Source organism: Lemur catta, chromosome 6 (assembly GCF_020740605.2).
Source record: "Lemur catta isolate mLemCat1 chromosome 6, mLemCat1.pri, whole genome shotgun sequence".
Lineage (NCBI taxonomy): Eukaryota > Metazoa > Chordata > Mammalia > Primates > Lemuridae > Lemur > Lemur catta.
The window spans coordinates 18,916,383-18,933,074 of NC_059133.1; the positions used below are offsets into that span (position 1 = coordinate 18,916,383).

The 16,692-nt window shown below is 36.8% G+C and overlaps 1 protein-coding gene across 2 annotated transcripts in view; it reads right to left on the reverse strand.

Moving 5' to 3' along the window:
- Positions 1-16,692, reverse strand: part of MYBPC1 (myosin binding protein C1) — a 79,227-nt gene that overhangs the window by 44,174 nt on the left and 18,361 nt on the right. The window contains exons 2-6 of one of the 2 annotated variants that reach the window (XM_045553125.1): positions 8,147-8,185; positions 5,805-5,915; positions 3,740-3,888; positions 3,288-3,405; positions 1,786-1,837 (exon numbers count right to left, since the gene is read on the reverse strand). In XM_045553125.1, the coding sequence (XP_045409081.1) occupies positions 1,786-1,837; positions 3,288-3,405; positions 3,740-3,888; positions 5,805-5,915; positions 8,147-8,185 (469 nt within the window). The remainder of the gene's footprint in view (positions 1-1,785; positions 1,838-3,287; positions 3,406-3,739; positions 3,889-5,804; positions 5,916-8,146; positions 8,186-16,692) is intronic. The other variant, XM_045553126.1, reaches the window with a different exon arrangement.

Genomic DNA, 16,692 nt, shown 5'->3' on the forward strand with positions numbered 1-16,692 from the left:
AACTGGATAACACAAATGCACTTAAGCCAAACAACACAAAGTACTTTGTTTTTGCAAGTTGGGGGCTCTAGAAACATACCTGTGTAAAAAGCAAAGGACTTTTGCTGATCTCTGTTATTCATGTAAGACAGAGATTGGCTTGCAGGACGAAGTGTACCAATGTCAGGTATATAAGTACAAAGCCTTATATTCAAAGGTAACCTCTTTGTGTCCATGGATAGATAAATCAGATAATGTAATACCAACATAGCATAAAAATGGAGCTAACATAGAGCTTTTTAAAAGATGCATTCCTTTCTGTTTTAAAGGGACATAATTATCTTAATTTTCTTTTTAATATTTACACCTTTTAAAACATGTTTTTCAAAACTTGTCTTTGAATAGTTAATGAACCCTTTACTAGTAGTTTTTAAAAGTGCTTTTCTGTGGAGAAATGCATCTTAATTTAGGCATGCAGCCACCATTGTGATTGTATATAAACTCTAAATAGAAGCTATAGAGCTGACATTTAAATGGCACTACATATTTACTTACATGTTTAATTTTTTAATGAAGATTTTGTTTCCTGCTCTTTACAAATGTTAGTTATGGTGTCTAAGAAAAGAGTCTGCGGGTTGAAAAACAGTGTGCATAACATGTAAGTCATAAGAATTAAACTCAAATAATGTGTTTTCAAAATGTCTTTAATAGCAGGTGTTTGGAGACCTTTTGAAGTAAATACATTTCTATTCTTTTAAAGCACAAAACTTAGTAGATTTTGTCTTCCTCTCCTAAAATATACTTGTACCATAGTACAAGAGTAGTTTTAGACCTGTGCATTTGTTGAAAAGTGATAGGACTTGAAAGTTATGGATTTTTTAAAAGTAAAAAATACCAAAAAATACAAGAATACCAGTAATATTAAACATCTTTTCAAAGTAATTAAAATTTTATTTATTTGTAATTTAAGAGGGAAATATGCTCTTTATTAGCAGACTAAATCATTGTTTTCTAATAGTTTGGGATGACTTTCCTTATTCAACAAAACTGTATGTGGATTCAGACTTAGGAAGAACAAAACTTTTACTGTCATTAAGAATTTATATTATGGAATAATTAAGCACAGAAAGTAACATAATGGCAGGAAGGGTTAGTTATGTTTCTCAGAAACAAAAAAATTTTATTTTTCTTCTTTGAACCCTTGATTTTTCAGCCTTGGCAGTTTCGAAAATAAATAGGTATCTAAATTTTGCCTTTCTATGGTATTCTTAATGCCAGCAGACTCAGTAGGCTTTCATTTAGGATAATTCAATATTATATGGTATTAACTTCAGTAAGTAGCTACTTAATTGTGGTTTTCTTGGACACATGGTGTAGTAGCTCCGTAAGTGATTTCTAGATGAAAAGCAATAGAAATAAAAGTTTTCTGACATTGCTCAACTGATGCTATGTGAAATGTATCTGTTTGTATATCTCTTCTGGCCATTTGGTGGAAAATAATGCAATTAAGGAAGAAGCCACATATGTATAGTGTGTCTTTCTAAGGCAACTGTAAAATCTGTAAAAATGGGAGCTTCACTATAACAAGAATATTCTAGAAAATGACCAATATATACTTGATTGGGCATTGAATCCATGGCTTTTCCAGAACACTGACTTTTAAATATATGGTTTGTTTGACTACAGTGAAAAAGGTTATTCTCATTTTGAATATGGGATGTGGAGAAAGGGAAGTATATTTTGAAAAATCCTCTGCTTCCATGTTATATAAAAGCTGTCTATAATAGATTTTCTTTTTGAAGTTACCTTCTCTTGAAAGCAGATCTGATGTCAATGTTTGGAGTAGTCCCAGTAGATTCTTTGAAAGGAAAGAAAACAGTAAAATAAATAACCACGAAGAAGGCAGTTTGTGTTCAGTTCCCTTATAGGTGATGGGGATTCTTCAGGTGGAAAGAACGTCAGGTAAAGGGGGCCTGGCTCTCTTGGAAGGCTGAGCTGCCAAGCATCATCCTCCCTCATGAAGAACCAGTGAGGGGACCTTAGGGTTTATCTTGTCCAGTTGTCATTCGACCTGCCTGTGCAATAGAATCATCTGAGGAACTTTAAAAAATACCAGCTTCTTGATCCTCCCTGCTGTAGATTTTGAACCACCAGATCAGGGACACCCGGAAGTCAATATTCTTAAAAAGCCCCCCAGGTGATTCTCAGAGATGCCTGGCCAAGGAGTGCTTGCTCAGAGCCAGAGTCCTGCTTAATCCAGAAATCTCAGCGGCACCCCACCCATCGTCCAGCCTCTGCCTGACATCTCTCCGAATGGGAATCGCACAGCCTTCCTGGACTGTCTGCATAGCTTTAACGAAACAGCTCATCCTAATGTTAAGACAAAAGTCACCTCCTCTTAATTTCCACCTTTTGATTCTAACCTGCCTAGGTGCTTCTCGGGCTCATGGAAAAGGAGCTTCTTGTTCTGTGTGACAGCCCTTCCTTCCCCTCTTTGCAACGAGCCACCTATGCCTAACTTCCTTCTCCCACACACTCAAGCTGGATAGGGTGTGGTTTCTGGATTCTTTGTCCTTCTGGTTGCTCTGCTCCTGAAGGGATCCAGGTTGAAGTGTGGTGCCCGTGGCCAAAGATACCATTCCACATGTGGAACAAGTAGTGTTGCACAGAGAAGTATCATTTCCTAAATTTGGATCCTATACCATTTGGAATGGATCAATTTAAAATTACACTAGCTTTGTCTGTCTTTTGCAGCAATATCACAATTTTGGATTCATCTTAAGTTTATGATCTCTGCTGCCAAGTCAACTTTCCTTTTGTATACTTATAAAAGGGGTTTTTCCCCAAGTTAAATATACACCTTTACATTTATCCTTGTTAAGTTCTTTCTGGGCAGTATATAGAACATACGGATAGAGAACTTCCATATCTGACATTAGTCCTTATAAGAGAAATTCTTCCACCTGGGTATCATGACATCCTCATACCTTATGCCTAAACCTAAGTGGGAGTGTGGACCAATGAAATAGATACATTCTGTAGCAGCAAAAAGTGACAGCATGTCTTATCTGGGAGATTGAAGAAATATAGTTAAGATGGATAGAGATACTTAGTCATAAAATTCCCCCAACTCCAATTCTCCCATAACAACTTAATTCCGCAGACTTGCCTAGACTACCACAATCAGAAACACACAGTTTTAAAGGAATTGCCCCCTCCCATCTCATACTATTAAATGGCCACCTTCTCTGTCCCTTCACACCCATAAAAACAAAATCACATTTATCCAGGCAAGACGGCACTCTTACCACGCACTTCAAGATCAAATGAAGAGCTGTCAAACTTATCCTTGTAGGTGACCTCACATCTGTAGTTGCCTGCAAAGTTCTCTTTGGCCTTGATAATCTGCATCTCAAATGTGTACACCTGCAATGAAACGCATCCAGACACACTGCAGTCCTATGTCGCTGACAGCAAGGGGCCATCCCATTTTACTGCTTTGCCAAATTCCTCAGCATTCGCTTAAAGATGTTTCTGTCTCTAGGAATTCCAGCACAACGTACTCAATATAGGAGGGTAAATGGATCCTGCAGCCCCTGGGCACGGCAGGCAATCACAGTAGAGTGTAGACACTAGGAATGGTAACTCCAGAGAATTTTCTGGCACTGAAATCTGTCAAAGCTGAACCTGAAAATGACCAATTACCCACACAGATGGAACCAGCTATGTGAGCCCCTGTGCCAGGAGTTCAGGGCCGTACCCGAGAATGCCTTTCGAAGCTTTCCTTCAGCTGCAAGTGCTTCCCCGCTTTGCTGGCCAGATCCATCCATTTCCCTTTGAACCATTTGATAGTGGGTTTTCTCAGAAGATCTTCAGCCTTGACTTTGGCTATAAAGGTGATATTTTCACCTAGAAAAAGCATAAGTGATTCAGCCTGTGTTTTAAAAATCGTCATTTATTTTGCTTTCAACTAATAGGAGTTGACACAGGACTGCACTACATAGACTATGATGTGATTGACACCCCCAGAATTGTGCAATGAGTTGGTCCTGATTTCTTATGAGTGCCCTAGAGGTTTTTAGGACATTTCAACTTCTTTTGCTTTTCAAATTTACAGAGTAGAAAAAGCAAGAGGGGAAATCAGTGGAAATAATTTATATATGTATGAAATTAAAATGGGAAGAAAAGAAATATATATGTTTTTTTCATTTTTTTATTAGTCACAGTGATGAGAAGCCTGGAATTCTAGGAATATGACTAAATGAAACTAACTGGTTTTAGTAAGTCTGCCTGTGTGTATTGACTCTGAGGACATCAAACTCTAACCCAGCTGTCAGCCCAGCATTTCAGTGTCTTACAGGAACATAAGGGGAGCCAACATTTCTTTCTTTTCTTTTCTTTCTTTCTTTTTTTTTTTTTTTTTTGAGACAGGGTCTAGCCAGGTCTCACCCTGGCTAGAATGCAGTGGCATCATCATACCTCACTGCAACCTCAGACTCCTAGGCTCAAGTGTCAGCCTCCCAAGTAGCTGGGACTACAGGTGCTTGCCACAACACCCAGCTAAATTTTTTATTTTTAGTAGAGATGGGGTCTTGCTCTTGCTCAGGCTGGTCTTGAACTCCTGAGCTCAAGCATTCCTCCTGCTTCGGCCTCCCAGAATGCTAGGATTACAGGTGTGAGCCCTGCCGGAAGCCAACATTTCTGTTCATATGAAGTGTGTTTCTACATTTTAGACTGGAAAAAAGTAATTCTGGAATATGGTTAGCTATGTGCTCATTTGCATAATATTGGCAAGTGTCAAAGACTAGTTCTGCTCATAATACATTCCTTATAAATATTTATTTAGTGAAAATCATCGAACTCCCAGGTCCTTCTGCAGCTCACTGCACTATTTACTTCCGTCATGGCACTTGGCTTTTGTGACTGTTCGTTTGTCTAATTTCTTGTTGTCTGCTCCTCTGAGACTATAAATTCTGAGTGCTCACATGTTATATTCAGTGTTCAGCACAGTGCCTAAGACAGGAGGTGTACAGTCAATATTTTTTGAATGACCGTTTCAAGACTTGAACCATCTGTCTGCCTAGCTGCCTTTCGCACATGTGCAGATTTGGGATCATTTTATGGAATGAGTTGTATCATAATGACGGCAGATACTGGCTCAGAGCTTTAGGATATGTCAGGCACTGTTCAATGTACTTTGCAGGTAGGTTCTAGTATTATCCCCATTTTACAGATGGGGAAACTGAGGCATGAAGAGGTAAAACTGCCTGCCCAAGGACAATAGCAAGAAGCAGAACCGAGTCTGAACCCATACTATGTGGCTCCGGGTTACTGAAATAATAGCTGTCACTCACCTTTTCGGGTTATAAAAAGCAGGAGTTAGTATATACACAGAATGGAATATTATGCAGCCATAAAAAGGAATAGAGTAGTGATACAGTGTGAGGGACCAATGTGCTAAGTAAAAGAAGCCAAACACAAAAGGTCCTGTATTGTCTGATTCCATTTATATGAAATATCCAGAATAGGTAAATCCACAGAGACAAAGCAGATTAGTGGTTGTCAGAGCCTGGGAGGAGAGAGCAACAGGGAGTAACTTCTTAGTGGGGTACAAGGTCTTTTGGAACCAAATAGAAGTGGTGGTTGCACAATATTTTGAATGCATTAATAGCCACTGAATTGTCCACTTTAAAATGGTTAATTTGGGGGGGGGGCAAAAAAATAAAAATAAATAAAATAAATAAAATGGTTAATTTTCTGCTATGTGAGTTTTACCTCAACAATAAAAAAAAAAAAAAAGGCAGGATTGAATGCTAGGTACTCACCAACTTTCACCGTTCCTGACTGAGGTTTTTCAATTAGTAGGGTGGACAGCTGAGAATTGGCATTCTGCTTATCTTGTTCCTCCCCACCAGGTGATTCGCCAAGAGACCATTCTGATGAGCAGAAAGAAGGAACAGGATCATTCCAGGGCCAGGTTCTTCTTAGGCAGACTTACCTGGGTTTGTCACTCTCATCAACGCGGAAGCTTTTCTTTGTCTAATAAACCTAGATAGATATAGCATCATTCTTTCCACCCCCAGCAGCCATCAGTAGAGCGGGACAGATTCCCACTTTTACAGGGGTGTTTCTTCCATGACGAGGCAAAGGAACATTTGCTAATTCCTAGAAATAGTGGATCTTTTCAGGTAAGTTGTTACTCTCTCTTTGTTGGCATCCATGGTTCCTTTGTTTCCCCATCCTGCCTAACAGATAAACAATGGTAGTAAGTATGTTAAAGCAGTACTCTCCGTGTTTTTCCAGGTGACTGACTATAAGGTCACATCTATACAACACAATTGGGAAAGTCTAAAGGAATGAGTCAGTGTGAGGGTAAACTATCTGACAAGGGTCCAATAGCCAAGCCTGGCCTGGTATTTCTAGATTCCTTACTGTTGTATGATTACACAGTTCTATCAGAGTTGTATAGATGTGGCCATAGTTTGACAAGAAAGTAACAGATCAAGACTTGTAGGTACAAATTTCAAGAATTCTAGGAGTGTTCTGCAAGGGGAAGAAAAAAAAAGAAAAAACGGAAAAATGGAAAGAACAAGAAACTGTTTGAGGCTTTCCCATGAAGAGAGACAAGCTAGAAATGAAGTTTGTTTTGCATTTTGTAGTTTGCACACGGATGCTTGGTTAGTGTTAATCTGCAGTCAATTCCAATGAGGAAAATAGGGGAGAGAACTGTAGGTACTCCCTCTGTCTCTGAGTTGAATGCAGAGAAGTTCAGTTTCAATCACTTAATAACTGGGGAAAAAAAAGTGCATGGGTTGCCAAATCTCTACTTGTTAATGTTTCTTGAAAAGAGGGAAAATGCACATTTAATTATTTTAGTTTTCATATATCAATCATGCTAGGTATTTCCATCCATAAGAGATTATCATTTTCACAATGAAGTTAAGCAACATAGTCACATGATTATACATTTAATACCCAAGTTATTGTTAAAATTTCATGTTGTGTATGTCTATTACAGTAATAGTGGATAGTGACCATTCACATTTAGAACACAAGGACAAGTATTTTTATTGCTCTCTCTACTTCTGTACCTGCAGTGCTTACAGGAGTGGCTAGCCCACAATAGGATCAAATTAGGCCCTCAATACAAATTTGTTGCATGAGTGACTGAATGAATGAATAACCTCGAAGAATAGTAGCTACAGCTGACAGAATGCATTTGAAAGTGTTTTATCGACTGAATGTAAAGTTCCATGAAAACGTGAATTATTATCTAACTTCAGCACATCACAGGAATGGAGACTGATCTCTGTGTATTTGCTACGTGTTAGAAATGACAGTTATGATAAAACAAACCAACCTGTAGTATATGTGGCTAGATTCTTGAATGTGTGTGTATCATGCAAAATTAATTGTTTCTCAATACATTAGTTTTCTTGTAAGAGGAAACGTAATGAAAGATTGCTAGAAAAGCTACAAACTGAATAAAACAAGGATTAGCATCAATACAGCTTCGAGAAATGAGGTCATTAGAGATTGTATTAGGATGGGGTCAGGATGCCTTGCCTGGGCATGTGCTCACCTGAATCTTTTCTTTCCAAGGCCCGACTACCCAAACCTGAAAGGAAAGCGTGATTTGGATGATGCAGGGGGGTGGGGGGGATAATGAAAATGGAGTGCTGACTTCAATCTTCTTGAATTTTGCCAAACCCTGTCTCTTCTGGTGACGGGGAGAAAAAAAACTGCAAGTTGGCTTGGGTGCAAAATCAGCAGAGCTCCAGCTATGGAAGTACTTATAAAAGTATGTCTTATTTAAAAACAGTAATAAAGTTTAAAAATTCAAATATCTAAATTTAGATATTTGAAAACAGGGGAAAAGGGCATATAGCTGGAGATAGAAGACAGACATTTTTGCCCCTAAAATTTATACCTAAGATTTACTAATCTTATTTATTTCACAAAGAAAGGCTCCTTTTTAAGAGTTTCTCATGTAAAACAAAAAAATGTCATTAAAGCCAACGTTTTCCCTCTTGGTGCTGGCACAGTCAAAACCTAGGGCATCAGCTTTGCGCACTGAATCAGCAAGGGCCGACCCTGCCTTTTCTTTTCCTCTACTGTCAATGAAAATTAATTAAACAATGGGGGTAGGGGTAGAAATCATCCTAACCTGGAGGCAGGGCGCTAGGCGGAGACACTTCCTCTTCATCTGAAACAAGACATAGGAGTTAAAAGTCAAGGAGAAAAGGACTTCATCCCAAGTAGCCTGAGAAAAGAGAAATCTGAAAAAGAAGAGGAGAAACTACACAAAACATTTTCGACTGCCGAGTAAGCCTTAGAAGACTTGGTACCTGAAAGGTTAAACTTGAGTATTTCAGGCAAAAAAAGAAAAAAATAATAAATAAAGGGGCGAGAAAGCAGGGTAATCCAAATACAAGTGTAGATTAAACAGTGGAACTCTATGCAAGTCTTTTATGTGACTGTGGGTTAGGGGAAAGGAATGAATACTAAAAAAAAAAATCAAACCTTGATGAAATCAACAACAGAGGTGATTTTCAAGTTCTTATTTTGTAATTAAAGTCAATGACATTCATATATCACATTGTTTGGACACAGACATAAAAACATATATGTACTGTTTAAGAACTCATTTCTACCCAGAAAACCTCATGATTAATTCTCTTCTATATTCAAGAAACAAAAGTCAAGATTAATTAATATCATCAATTTGTCTTATCAAGTTTACCAATAATTATTTTAGGAACGTTAAGAACATTTTTCCCAAGATTATATTGGTGTTGGCTAATGCTGTATCATTGCTTACTATTTATGTATGCATATTTGTGAAGTTCAAAATATGTCTTTCAGTGGTTATGTGCAGAATATTCCCCCTTTTAAAAAATATTTGTACTGCAAAGTTCACATTTTAGATGCTTAAAGAGGCATTTGGTGTTATCTAAACTTCTGCCCCTTCCTTCCCAAAGCCTAAAGACCAGTAGTGTTTGTATAAATAATAATAATCTTTGTACTTAAAATACTAGAATTGTGGATTTCAAAATATAAACATATTTGTGCAAAATAGGAAACAAAAACTACATGTAAATGAATGTTAATTAAATGTGCTTTAAAAAAATCCTGACAAAAAGGTAAAATAATACATTTTGTATCATCTATTAATATCAGAATATTTACTACAAATGTTATCTACTAGTCTGAAATTTCTTTCCTCAATCTGTCAACCTGGAGTATATTTTATTGCTTTTTAATAAAATAACTAATGTTATATCGAGAGACCTTTAATATCATTGCTTTACAACCCAAGAGGTGATTCACTGGGTACTGTGGGATCTGAGATTCTCCAGAGGAAGCTTTCTGTGGTCAAACAAGCTTGGAAAATGCTAGGCTAAAGCTCAATGTTTGTATTTTATTGTGTTATGTGTGTGTGTTTACTGAAGGACATCTCAAAGCCCTCAGTGTGCTGATTTGCATTGGGAATGGGGGTGGAGACCAGAAATGATCCAGTACTTAGCACTTTCCAAACTTAGCTCAGTTTGAATTCTTTTCTCCTGGAATATCCATTACCATTTCACAAAATTGTGTATTTTTGGAAGTATAGATATTTCTGAGTTTTCAGGAGAATTCTATATTTCAGAAGACTTTTAGGTAATTAAAATTTTACATAATCAAAAATAAAGTACTTTGAAGTTTTTCTATAATATTATTTGCCATAAATTTAATTCAGCATTTGGTAATTTATTCAAAAGCTTTTATTTACCGAAATACGTAAAGAATCTTGATTTAAAGTCCTATAACAATGAATGAAAATGAAATTTTAAAATTTAACCAAATCTTAGAAAAGAACTTCCTTTATTATATGTAAACTAGAAACTAGAACCGTTTTGAGTCAAATGAACACTTTGTACCGGTTTTGTGGTTTTTGTTTGTACATACTGTATAATGAAACCTTAATTGTTTAGAATGCAATGTGATTGAGAAGAGTATTCACATACTTTTTTAAAACTAAAGTGAAGGAAGATAATCTGTTTTTTAATTGATACGTAATATTTATATATATTTATGGGGTATATGTGCTATTTTGTTACATGCATAGAATGTATAATGGTGATAATCTGGTTTTTAAGCAGAAATTTGATTGGTGAGTAGTTTCAAAGTCCAGGAAATGTTAAGACTATTTGGAGGACATGTACAATTATTTTAGACTATTAAGGAACACATATTAAAGCAGTTCTTCAGAGAATCATGAAATATTCTTCCTCCAGTGGCCCAATATTACTTCCAAACAGCAATTACTTCTCAACTGGAAATATTTGATTCATTGAACATAGATTTTCAAATTTACAAAAGTGCTAGAAAATGTAATCAGCTGGAGCAAAGTTTACTGTTTCTCTTCTTTTAAAAGCAGCTTAAAAAAATAAAATAATAAATAAAAGTAGCTTTAGTCCTGGCATTCTTTTAGACTGGGAAATGTAGTTAAGATGTTCAGTTTCTGACCTTAAGTTCTTGAAAAGTTGTCTGGTTAAATTTGGTTGAATTGGATGAGACTGAAAAGTTTAATTGTTCTTATTTAGCATGGAAACCAGGTTCTATTGCTAGGAGGAAATCGAATATCCAGATCTTTCCAGTTGTGTCCAGTTCAACAACACATATATGAAAGACATAGCATCTTACAGAAAACATTTTCAAACAAAACAGAACAAAATACTTAAGTTATTTATATATTTTTCTATTTAAAAGTGTCTATGATGAGGATGAAAACATAAATATCTCATTTTGGGTCATTAATATACGACTGACATATGTGAGGACCACAGAATCAGAGCAGCAGAGTTATCCTGCTTAGCTACGTAGAAGGACAATTTACCAAAGCAGAATTTTATTCAACTTTAAGTCATGGGAAAATAGCATTTATAAAACCGTAAAAATGATTTCTTAAACAACTGAAGTTCCCAGAGACAAACTCCTGGAAAGTAGAGAAAGAACTCAGTCTCACATTACAAGCCTGAGATTTTAGCGGGGTACACATAAGTACTCTGGAATGCAAGCGAGAGCTTTGCTGCCAAAGGGAAAGAACTCCAGAGATAGGAGAATGTGTACATTCTTACAATTCTCCGAACTCCCTTGGTTGTAAAATAACTTCCACCTATGGTTGATTTTAGATTGCCTTTCTAAATTTAATTTTTTAAGTAATATAAATGTGAGGCAATTGTTGAGATTTTACGATAAAGACCAAAAGCATATAAAATTAAAATATATGTGGCTCATAAACAAACATCAGTTAAATACTGGTACAATACTTATTTGATTTAGACAAATTCATGAGCTCCTCAAGCAGAGTAATCAGTTGTAGTAAATATTTTGGTGTATGTGACCAAAATAACCACAACAAAATATGGAAGACAACAACATTAGTTAACATTAATTCATTGTGTTTTGAGGCATTTGATTACCACATTTTCATGATGAGAAGATACATGACTTTACACTTTTTTTTTTGAGACAGAGTCTCACTCTGTTGCCTTAGCTAGAGTGCAGTGGCGTCACTGTAGCTCACTGCGACCTCCAACTCCTGGGCTCAAGTGATACTCCTGCCTCAGCCTCCTGATTAGCTGGGACTACAGGCATGCGCCACTACACTGGGCTATTTTTTTCTATATTTAGTAGAGACTGGGTCTCTCTCTTGCTCAGGCTGGTCTTGAACTCCGGAGCTCAAGCGATCCTCCTGCCTCCGCCTCCCAGAGTGCTAGGATTACAGGCATGAGCCACCGCACCCAGCTGCCTTCACACTTTGAGGGTTATGAAATCAGGCTTCATCTTACAATAGATATATTTAATCAGTATATTTAATGAGTTTTTTCTTCCCAAAATCTATTAAATCAGTATTGCATCTTATAATGGCTGTATCTTAGAATTGAAAAATACAATGACATTAATTTTTAACATAGTTTGTTACACAGAAGCAATGTAATTAGAATACATAGATAAAGCATGAAGACATTTTAGTAGATGGTTGATTGTCTGCCACCTAAAGGTAAATTGCACAAAAATATTTTAGCTTGCTAGTAAAAAGCACCAGGAAAATGTTATTGCAGATATAAAGGAACCTAAATGAAAAAAGAATTTTAAATCGTACTTTTAATTTTAAAAACAATCACATCATTTAGGAGAAAATAGGTTGGAACTTCTGCTGGTCCACTTCCTCATCTGCCAACCACATTCATTTCAAAAAAGAGACTTCATCTCGGGTTATGTGAGGTATTTAATACACACAGGGTTCATTCATGATAGTTTATGTGGTAATGTTAAGGCCTGGGAAAAGAAAATAAGTTTTTATTTCCCTTACAGTGATCAACCAAAAGCAGTTATTTTTCTGGAAGAAAAATAAAAAGAGGTAGTAACTGTCCTAAATGAGCTTACCAAGAAATATACAGACTCTAAGCTAATAAGATATGAAAATAAAATATCAGAACTTAGGTGTTGAAATAAGTACTGATGTTCAAAGTGATCTCTGATTCTAATGCTGCTGCCACATTTGGGACCAGCCACAGGCCCAGTTTTGGAACTTCCCGAGGGAAGTTGTTAAGGCACAGGAGAAACCTGCTCTCGTTACCCTATGTTCACACATAGGATGCTGGACGTTAGCTGACAGAAATAAAGATATGATCCCACTTGATCACGTTATTCTCTACACTTGGCCCTCCGTGACTCTTGTCTGCTTCCAAATCTGAAATCCATCTTCCTTTGTTGATGGTTATTCTTCCTCCTAAAGTTGGCTCCAGGAGAGCAGGACCCAGTGCCCAGACGTGTGCCTGGCACATAGCCGGCACGCAGTAAGTACTTACTGAATCAATGAATGCTACAATAAAAGCCAGGTCTTTGGCTCCACTGAGGATATAGAAAAGACTCCATGCTTAGCATCCCATTGATGTGCCACCTGTAATTATTCTGGAAGAATTCTAAGTCATAGCAGCATTATTTTTCTAAGGGCATTGCCTCCCAGTATAATCACTATGAAAGGGATTTGCATGTCTAATTTCTGGTATTGCTGTTTGGTTAAACACATTTTTTTATTGTTATCTCTATTGTTTCAACTCCAGGAGACTTTGCTCAGGTGCCAGGACAAAGTGGTCAGTATTAGGGAACAGAATAACTGGATGGAAAACACATCCAGAAGTAACCAAGCAATCATGAAACCCCTTCCTGGGAAATCAGCTGTTTCCCAGACAGAGACTCTTAGTAATCTGAAAAAGTTGGCAAATCTAACCACAAACACTACTTCTGAGATTGACACTGGAACCAAACAACTCTCTGCGGCTACAAAAAAAATTTTTTTCCGAATGTTTCTGAGCTGTCGCAGAACAATTTAGTCAATCTGGGAAAGATTTTAAGGCTGCATTGCTATGAATAATAGCATACATAATGACAGCCTTGGCCTTATTAACTGAATTTTTGTCAACTAATTAGATAGAGGACTAGTTAAAGTGCTGAAAATGTACCAATATTTTCAATGGCTTGAGGGGAGTTGGTCTTAGGGTGGAAATCATCCATCTGTCCTGCACCAGGGCCTCATCCTCAACCCTCATTGACCAAGAATGTGCATAGGATGTTCATCCTCCTACCCAGCAAACGTGGTGAGTGGAAATAACAATCTATCCAGATTACCATTGTATTGTCAGCAGCTAAGCCAGCACGGAAGTTCAACTGTTCATTCATTCTACGAGTATTTATTAGACAATTGCCATGTGCAGCTCTGCCAGACACTGGAGGGAATGAGATGGGGAGACCAAAGAGGTGTTAAGACATGGTGCCTGACAGTGAAAAAGCTCACAACCTGTTAGGGAAAGGAGTCAACCATTAATAGGTGATTAAGTGGAGACAGAGGCAATAGGTCCAAGGAAAATCAGGAGGAAGAAGTGGGGGGCAGGTAAAAGTGAGCCAGATGGCCAGGGGAAAGTTGTACGAAGGAGTAAAACCAAGTTTGATGGTTAAAAAAAAACATACGGACTGAGAGTCTGAGGAGGGAGGGAGAGCAGGGAATGACATTCTAGTTAATGCTGGAGGAAAGTAGAAGTGAATCCTGTTTATGCCCATGCAAGGCTTCTTTCTCAACCAGGGATATATTAATACATGCAGCAATAATTATTGAATCTACTGCTCAAGTATTTTCTTTGAAATGTCTCTGTCCTAGAAGAAAGTGGGTAATAGTTGAAGAGAATTGTATATTTTGAAAAAATTTCCATCCACTTACCTTCTTTATTTAGGGATGTCACTTTCTATCCTAAATTGATTTGCTTCCTAGGCATGTAGGGCATATATATATATATATGTATATATATTTACTATATACGGCAGTTTATAAACCTGGGTGTGTAACTGAATGAGGCCATGGTCTTGCAAATGTCAGAAAAATGCTACCAATTTCAGGATGCCTTAGTCATCTGGCCTTGCTCTTTCATCACACTGTGCTCTCCATAAAGAAAGAGTTTTTGTTGGTTGGTTGACTTTAACTTATGGAGAGGCATTTTCTCATTTAAACGTACAAATATAATATGGTGACTTTTCAGATTAAAGGTCAGGCACAGGCTTTGTTTAAACTTTGACAGCTTGCCCTCTAGGATTACATCATTTGCTGTCTTGGTCCAAGCACCTTTCCAAATTTGGAAACAGAGGTGTATGCCATCAGCCTTGTAGAGAATAATGTTACAATAACTTTAGCCAGGATGTCCAAACCTCCTTGAACCCATCTCATGGAAGGAGTTCTAGGAGTTTGCACTGTCTGCATTCCATAAGCAAATAACCTTCAAACTGTGGCCTATGTGGCCAGGATTAGTATTCATGTTACTATCCACGGGAGCCACTGAAGGTCAAGGGCAAAGTCAGTGCTTTAACATTATGTGTTCATTCATGAGAGCACAAGTTCAAGTTAGCTGAAGAAAAGTAATCCAGTGTACTGAAAGAAAGAAAAAAAGTATTTTACTAATGTATAGGAAACAAGAATTCATGGAGTTTAGGTAATGAAATATGACATACTAAGAACAAAGAGATACTTAACATGCTTGTGAGCAGTGTCCAGGAAAAAGAGAAACTTCTGGTTATAGTCAGGAAATAATTAACTATTCCAAAATTTAAACTATGTTATTCATTACACTAATAAAAGGTTAATTTATAAAAATGATGATATAAACATATAAAGCAAAATTGTTAGATCCAACTTCATAAAAACTTTCATCAATGGAAGACTAATGCTCCTTGGTTTAAGACAGATGGTCAGTAATGAAAATGATTTCCTTCATGGTAAGACAAAGGAATTAGTATTTCATGGAGTAACAGAAGTGCATGATAAAGATTATTCATTTTCTAAAATTGGACAATCTCCATATAAAATAAAAACAGAATAATACTATGGGAATAAATGAGTTTCCAAATTAAGAAGCAGCAACATGATGTTTGCTTAAGGTTTATTGTCAGGCTACATAAATCAAAATATAAATCTATGTGAATACATAGTGTCACAAAGTGAGATGCTAGCCTTCAAAATTACTAGTGAAACCTGGATACATGTTCATATAATAACATGAAAACATTCATTAAAACCTGGGTAATTTGGATAATTTTCCCAATTGGTGTAATCCCACGAAGATCAAACACCTCTTTTCCTTAGCATGTACCTGGAAACTACCAATTAATTTGCTGGCATCTCAGCAAGTGCTTGTGATTATTTTTATCGTTGTGGTTTTTGTTTTAGAAATGTATGTAATGGAAACTTAGCAAAGCACCACTTGTCATTATGCTGCTTGGGTCTTGCAGATAAGATGCAAAGAACCACAAACCACACTGATGATAAATAATGCAGAGAAATTCTGTGGGGCCACCATGGCAATCATTACTGACCTCTTCCTGCTTCTGATTTTGTTGAATTCAGACTCACTCTCCCTTCCTCCAACTCACCTTTTGCTGGTGTAGTTCCGGCCTGCTTCTCTTTATTTGGTTCTGTGTGGAAAGTATAAGCACATTTTTTAAAGTGTCTTAAAGCATTTTATTGTGTGATGAGCAATGGGGTGGAGGGGGGAGGGAGGAAATAAATGACAACAGAACGGATCATAAATGATACCACATACTCATTATGCTGCACATGAGTTATGAACTTGGGAATTATAATTTAGAGTCACATTAAACTTTTAATAAAAGCAATAAATAAATATGATCATTTTGGGGGAAAGTATGCATAAAAACACTCAATACAGATTTTGTTAAGATACACTCAGCTGTGCTGGGATCATGCTAGATAACATGCTGGCATAGAATTGAGAATAAAATGTGGGTCACTTTATTTTAGACCCTAACAAGAGACTTTTTAAAGAAGTTTGACCCGTGTAGTGGTCTCAACAGTTTGGACTTCTAGATATTTTAGTAAGGTGTAAAATATGTAATTGTGTGTGTGTAGTTTCAAAGACAATGTTTTGGTGTACTTGTGAATCTTCTGAATTGGGTTCAGTGGCAACAAACGCAAAATGAACAGTAACATCAGATGCTATCAGTCAAGGCCATCTAGTTTGCATTTCTGTGTTCAGAATCCTACTAGTTTAGATACCTGCAAATAGTGTCTGACTGTGGTATATGTAAGAAAAGAGTTGTTTCAAGCAAGAATTTGTTTTGACCAATGAACAGAGATTCAAATCTTAGTTAACTAAGAAGGAC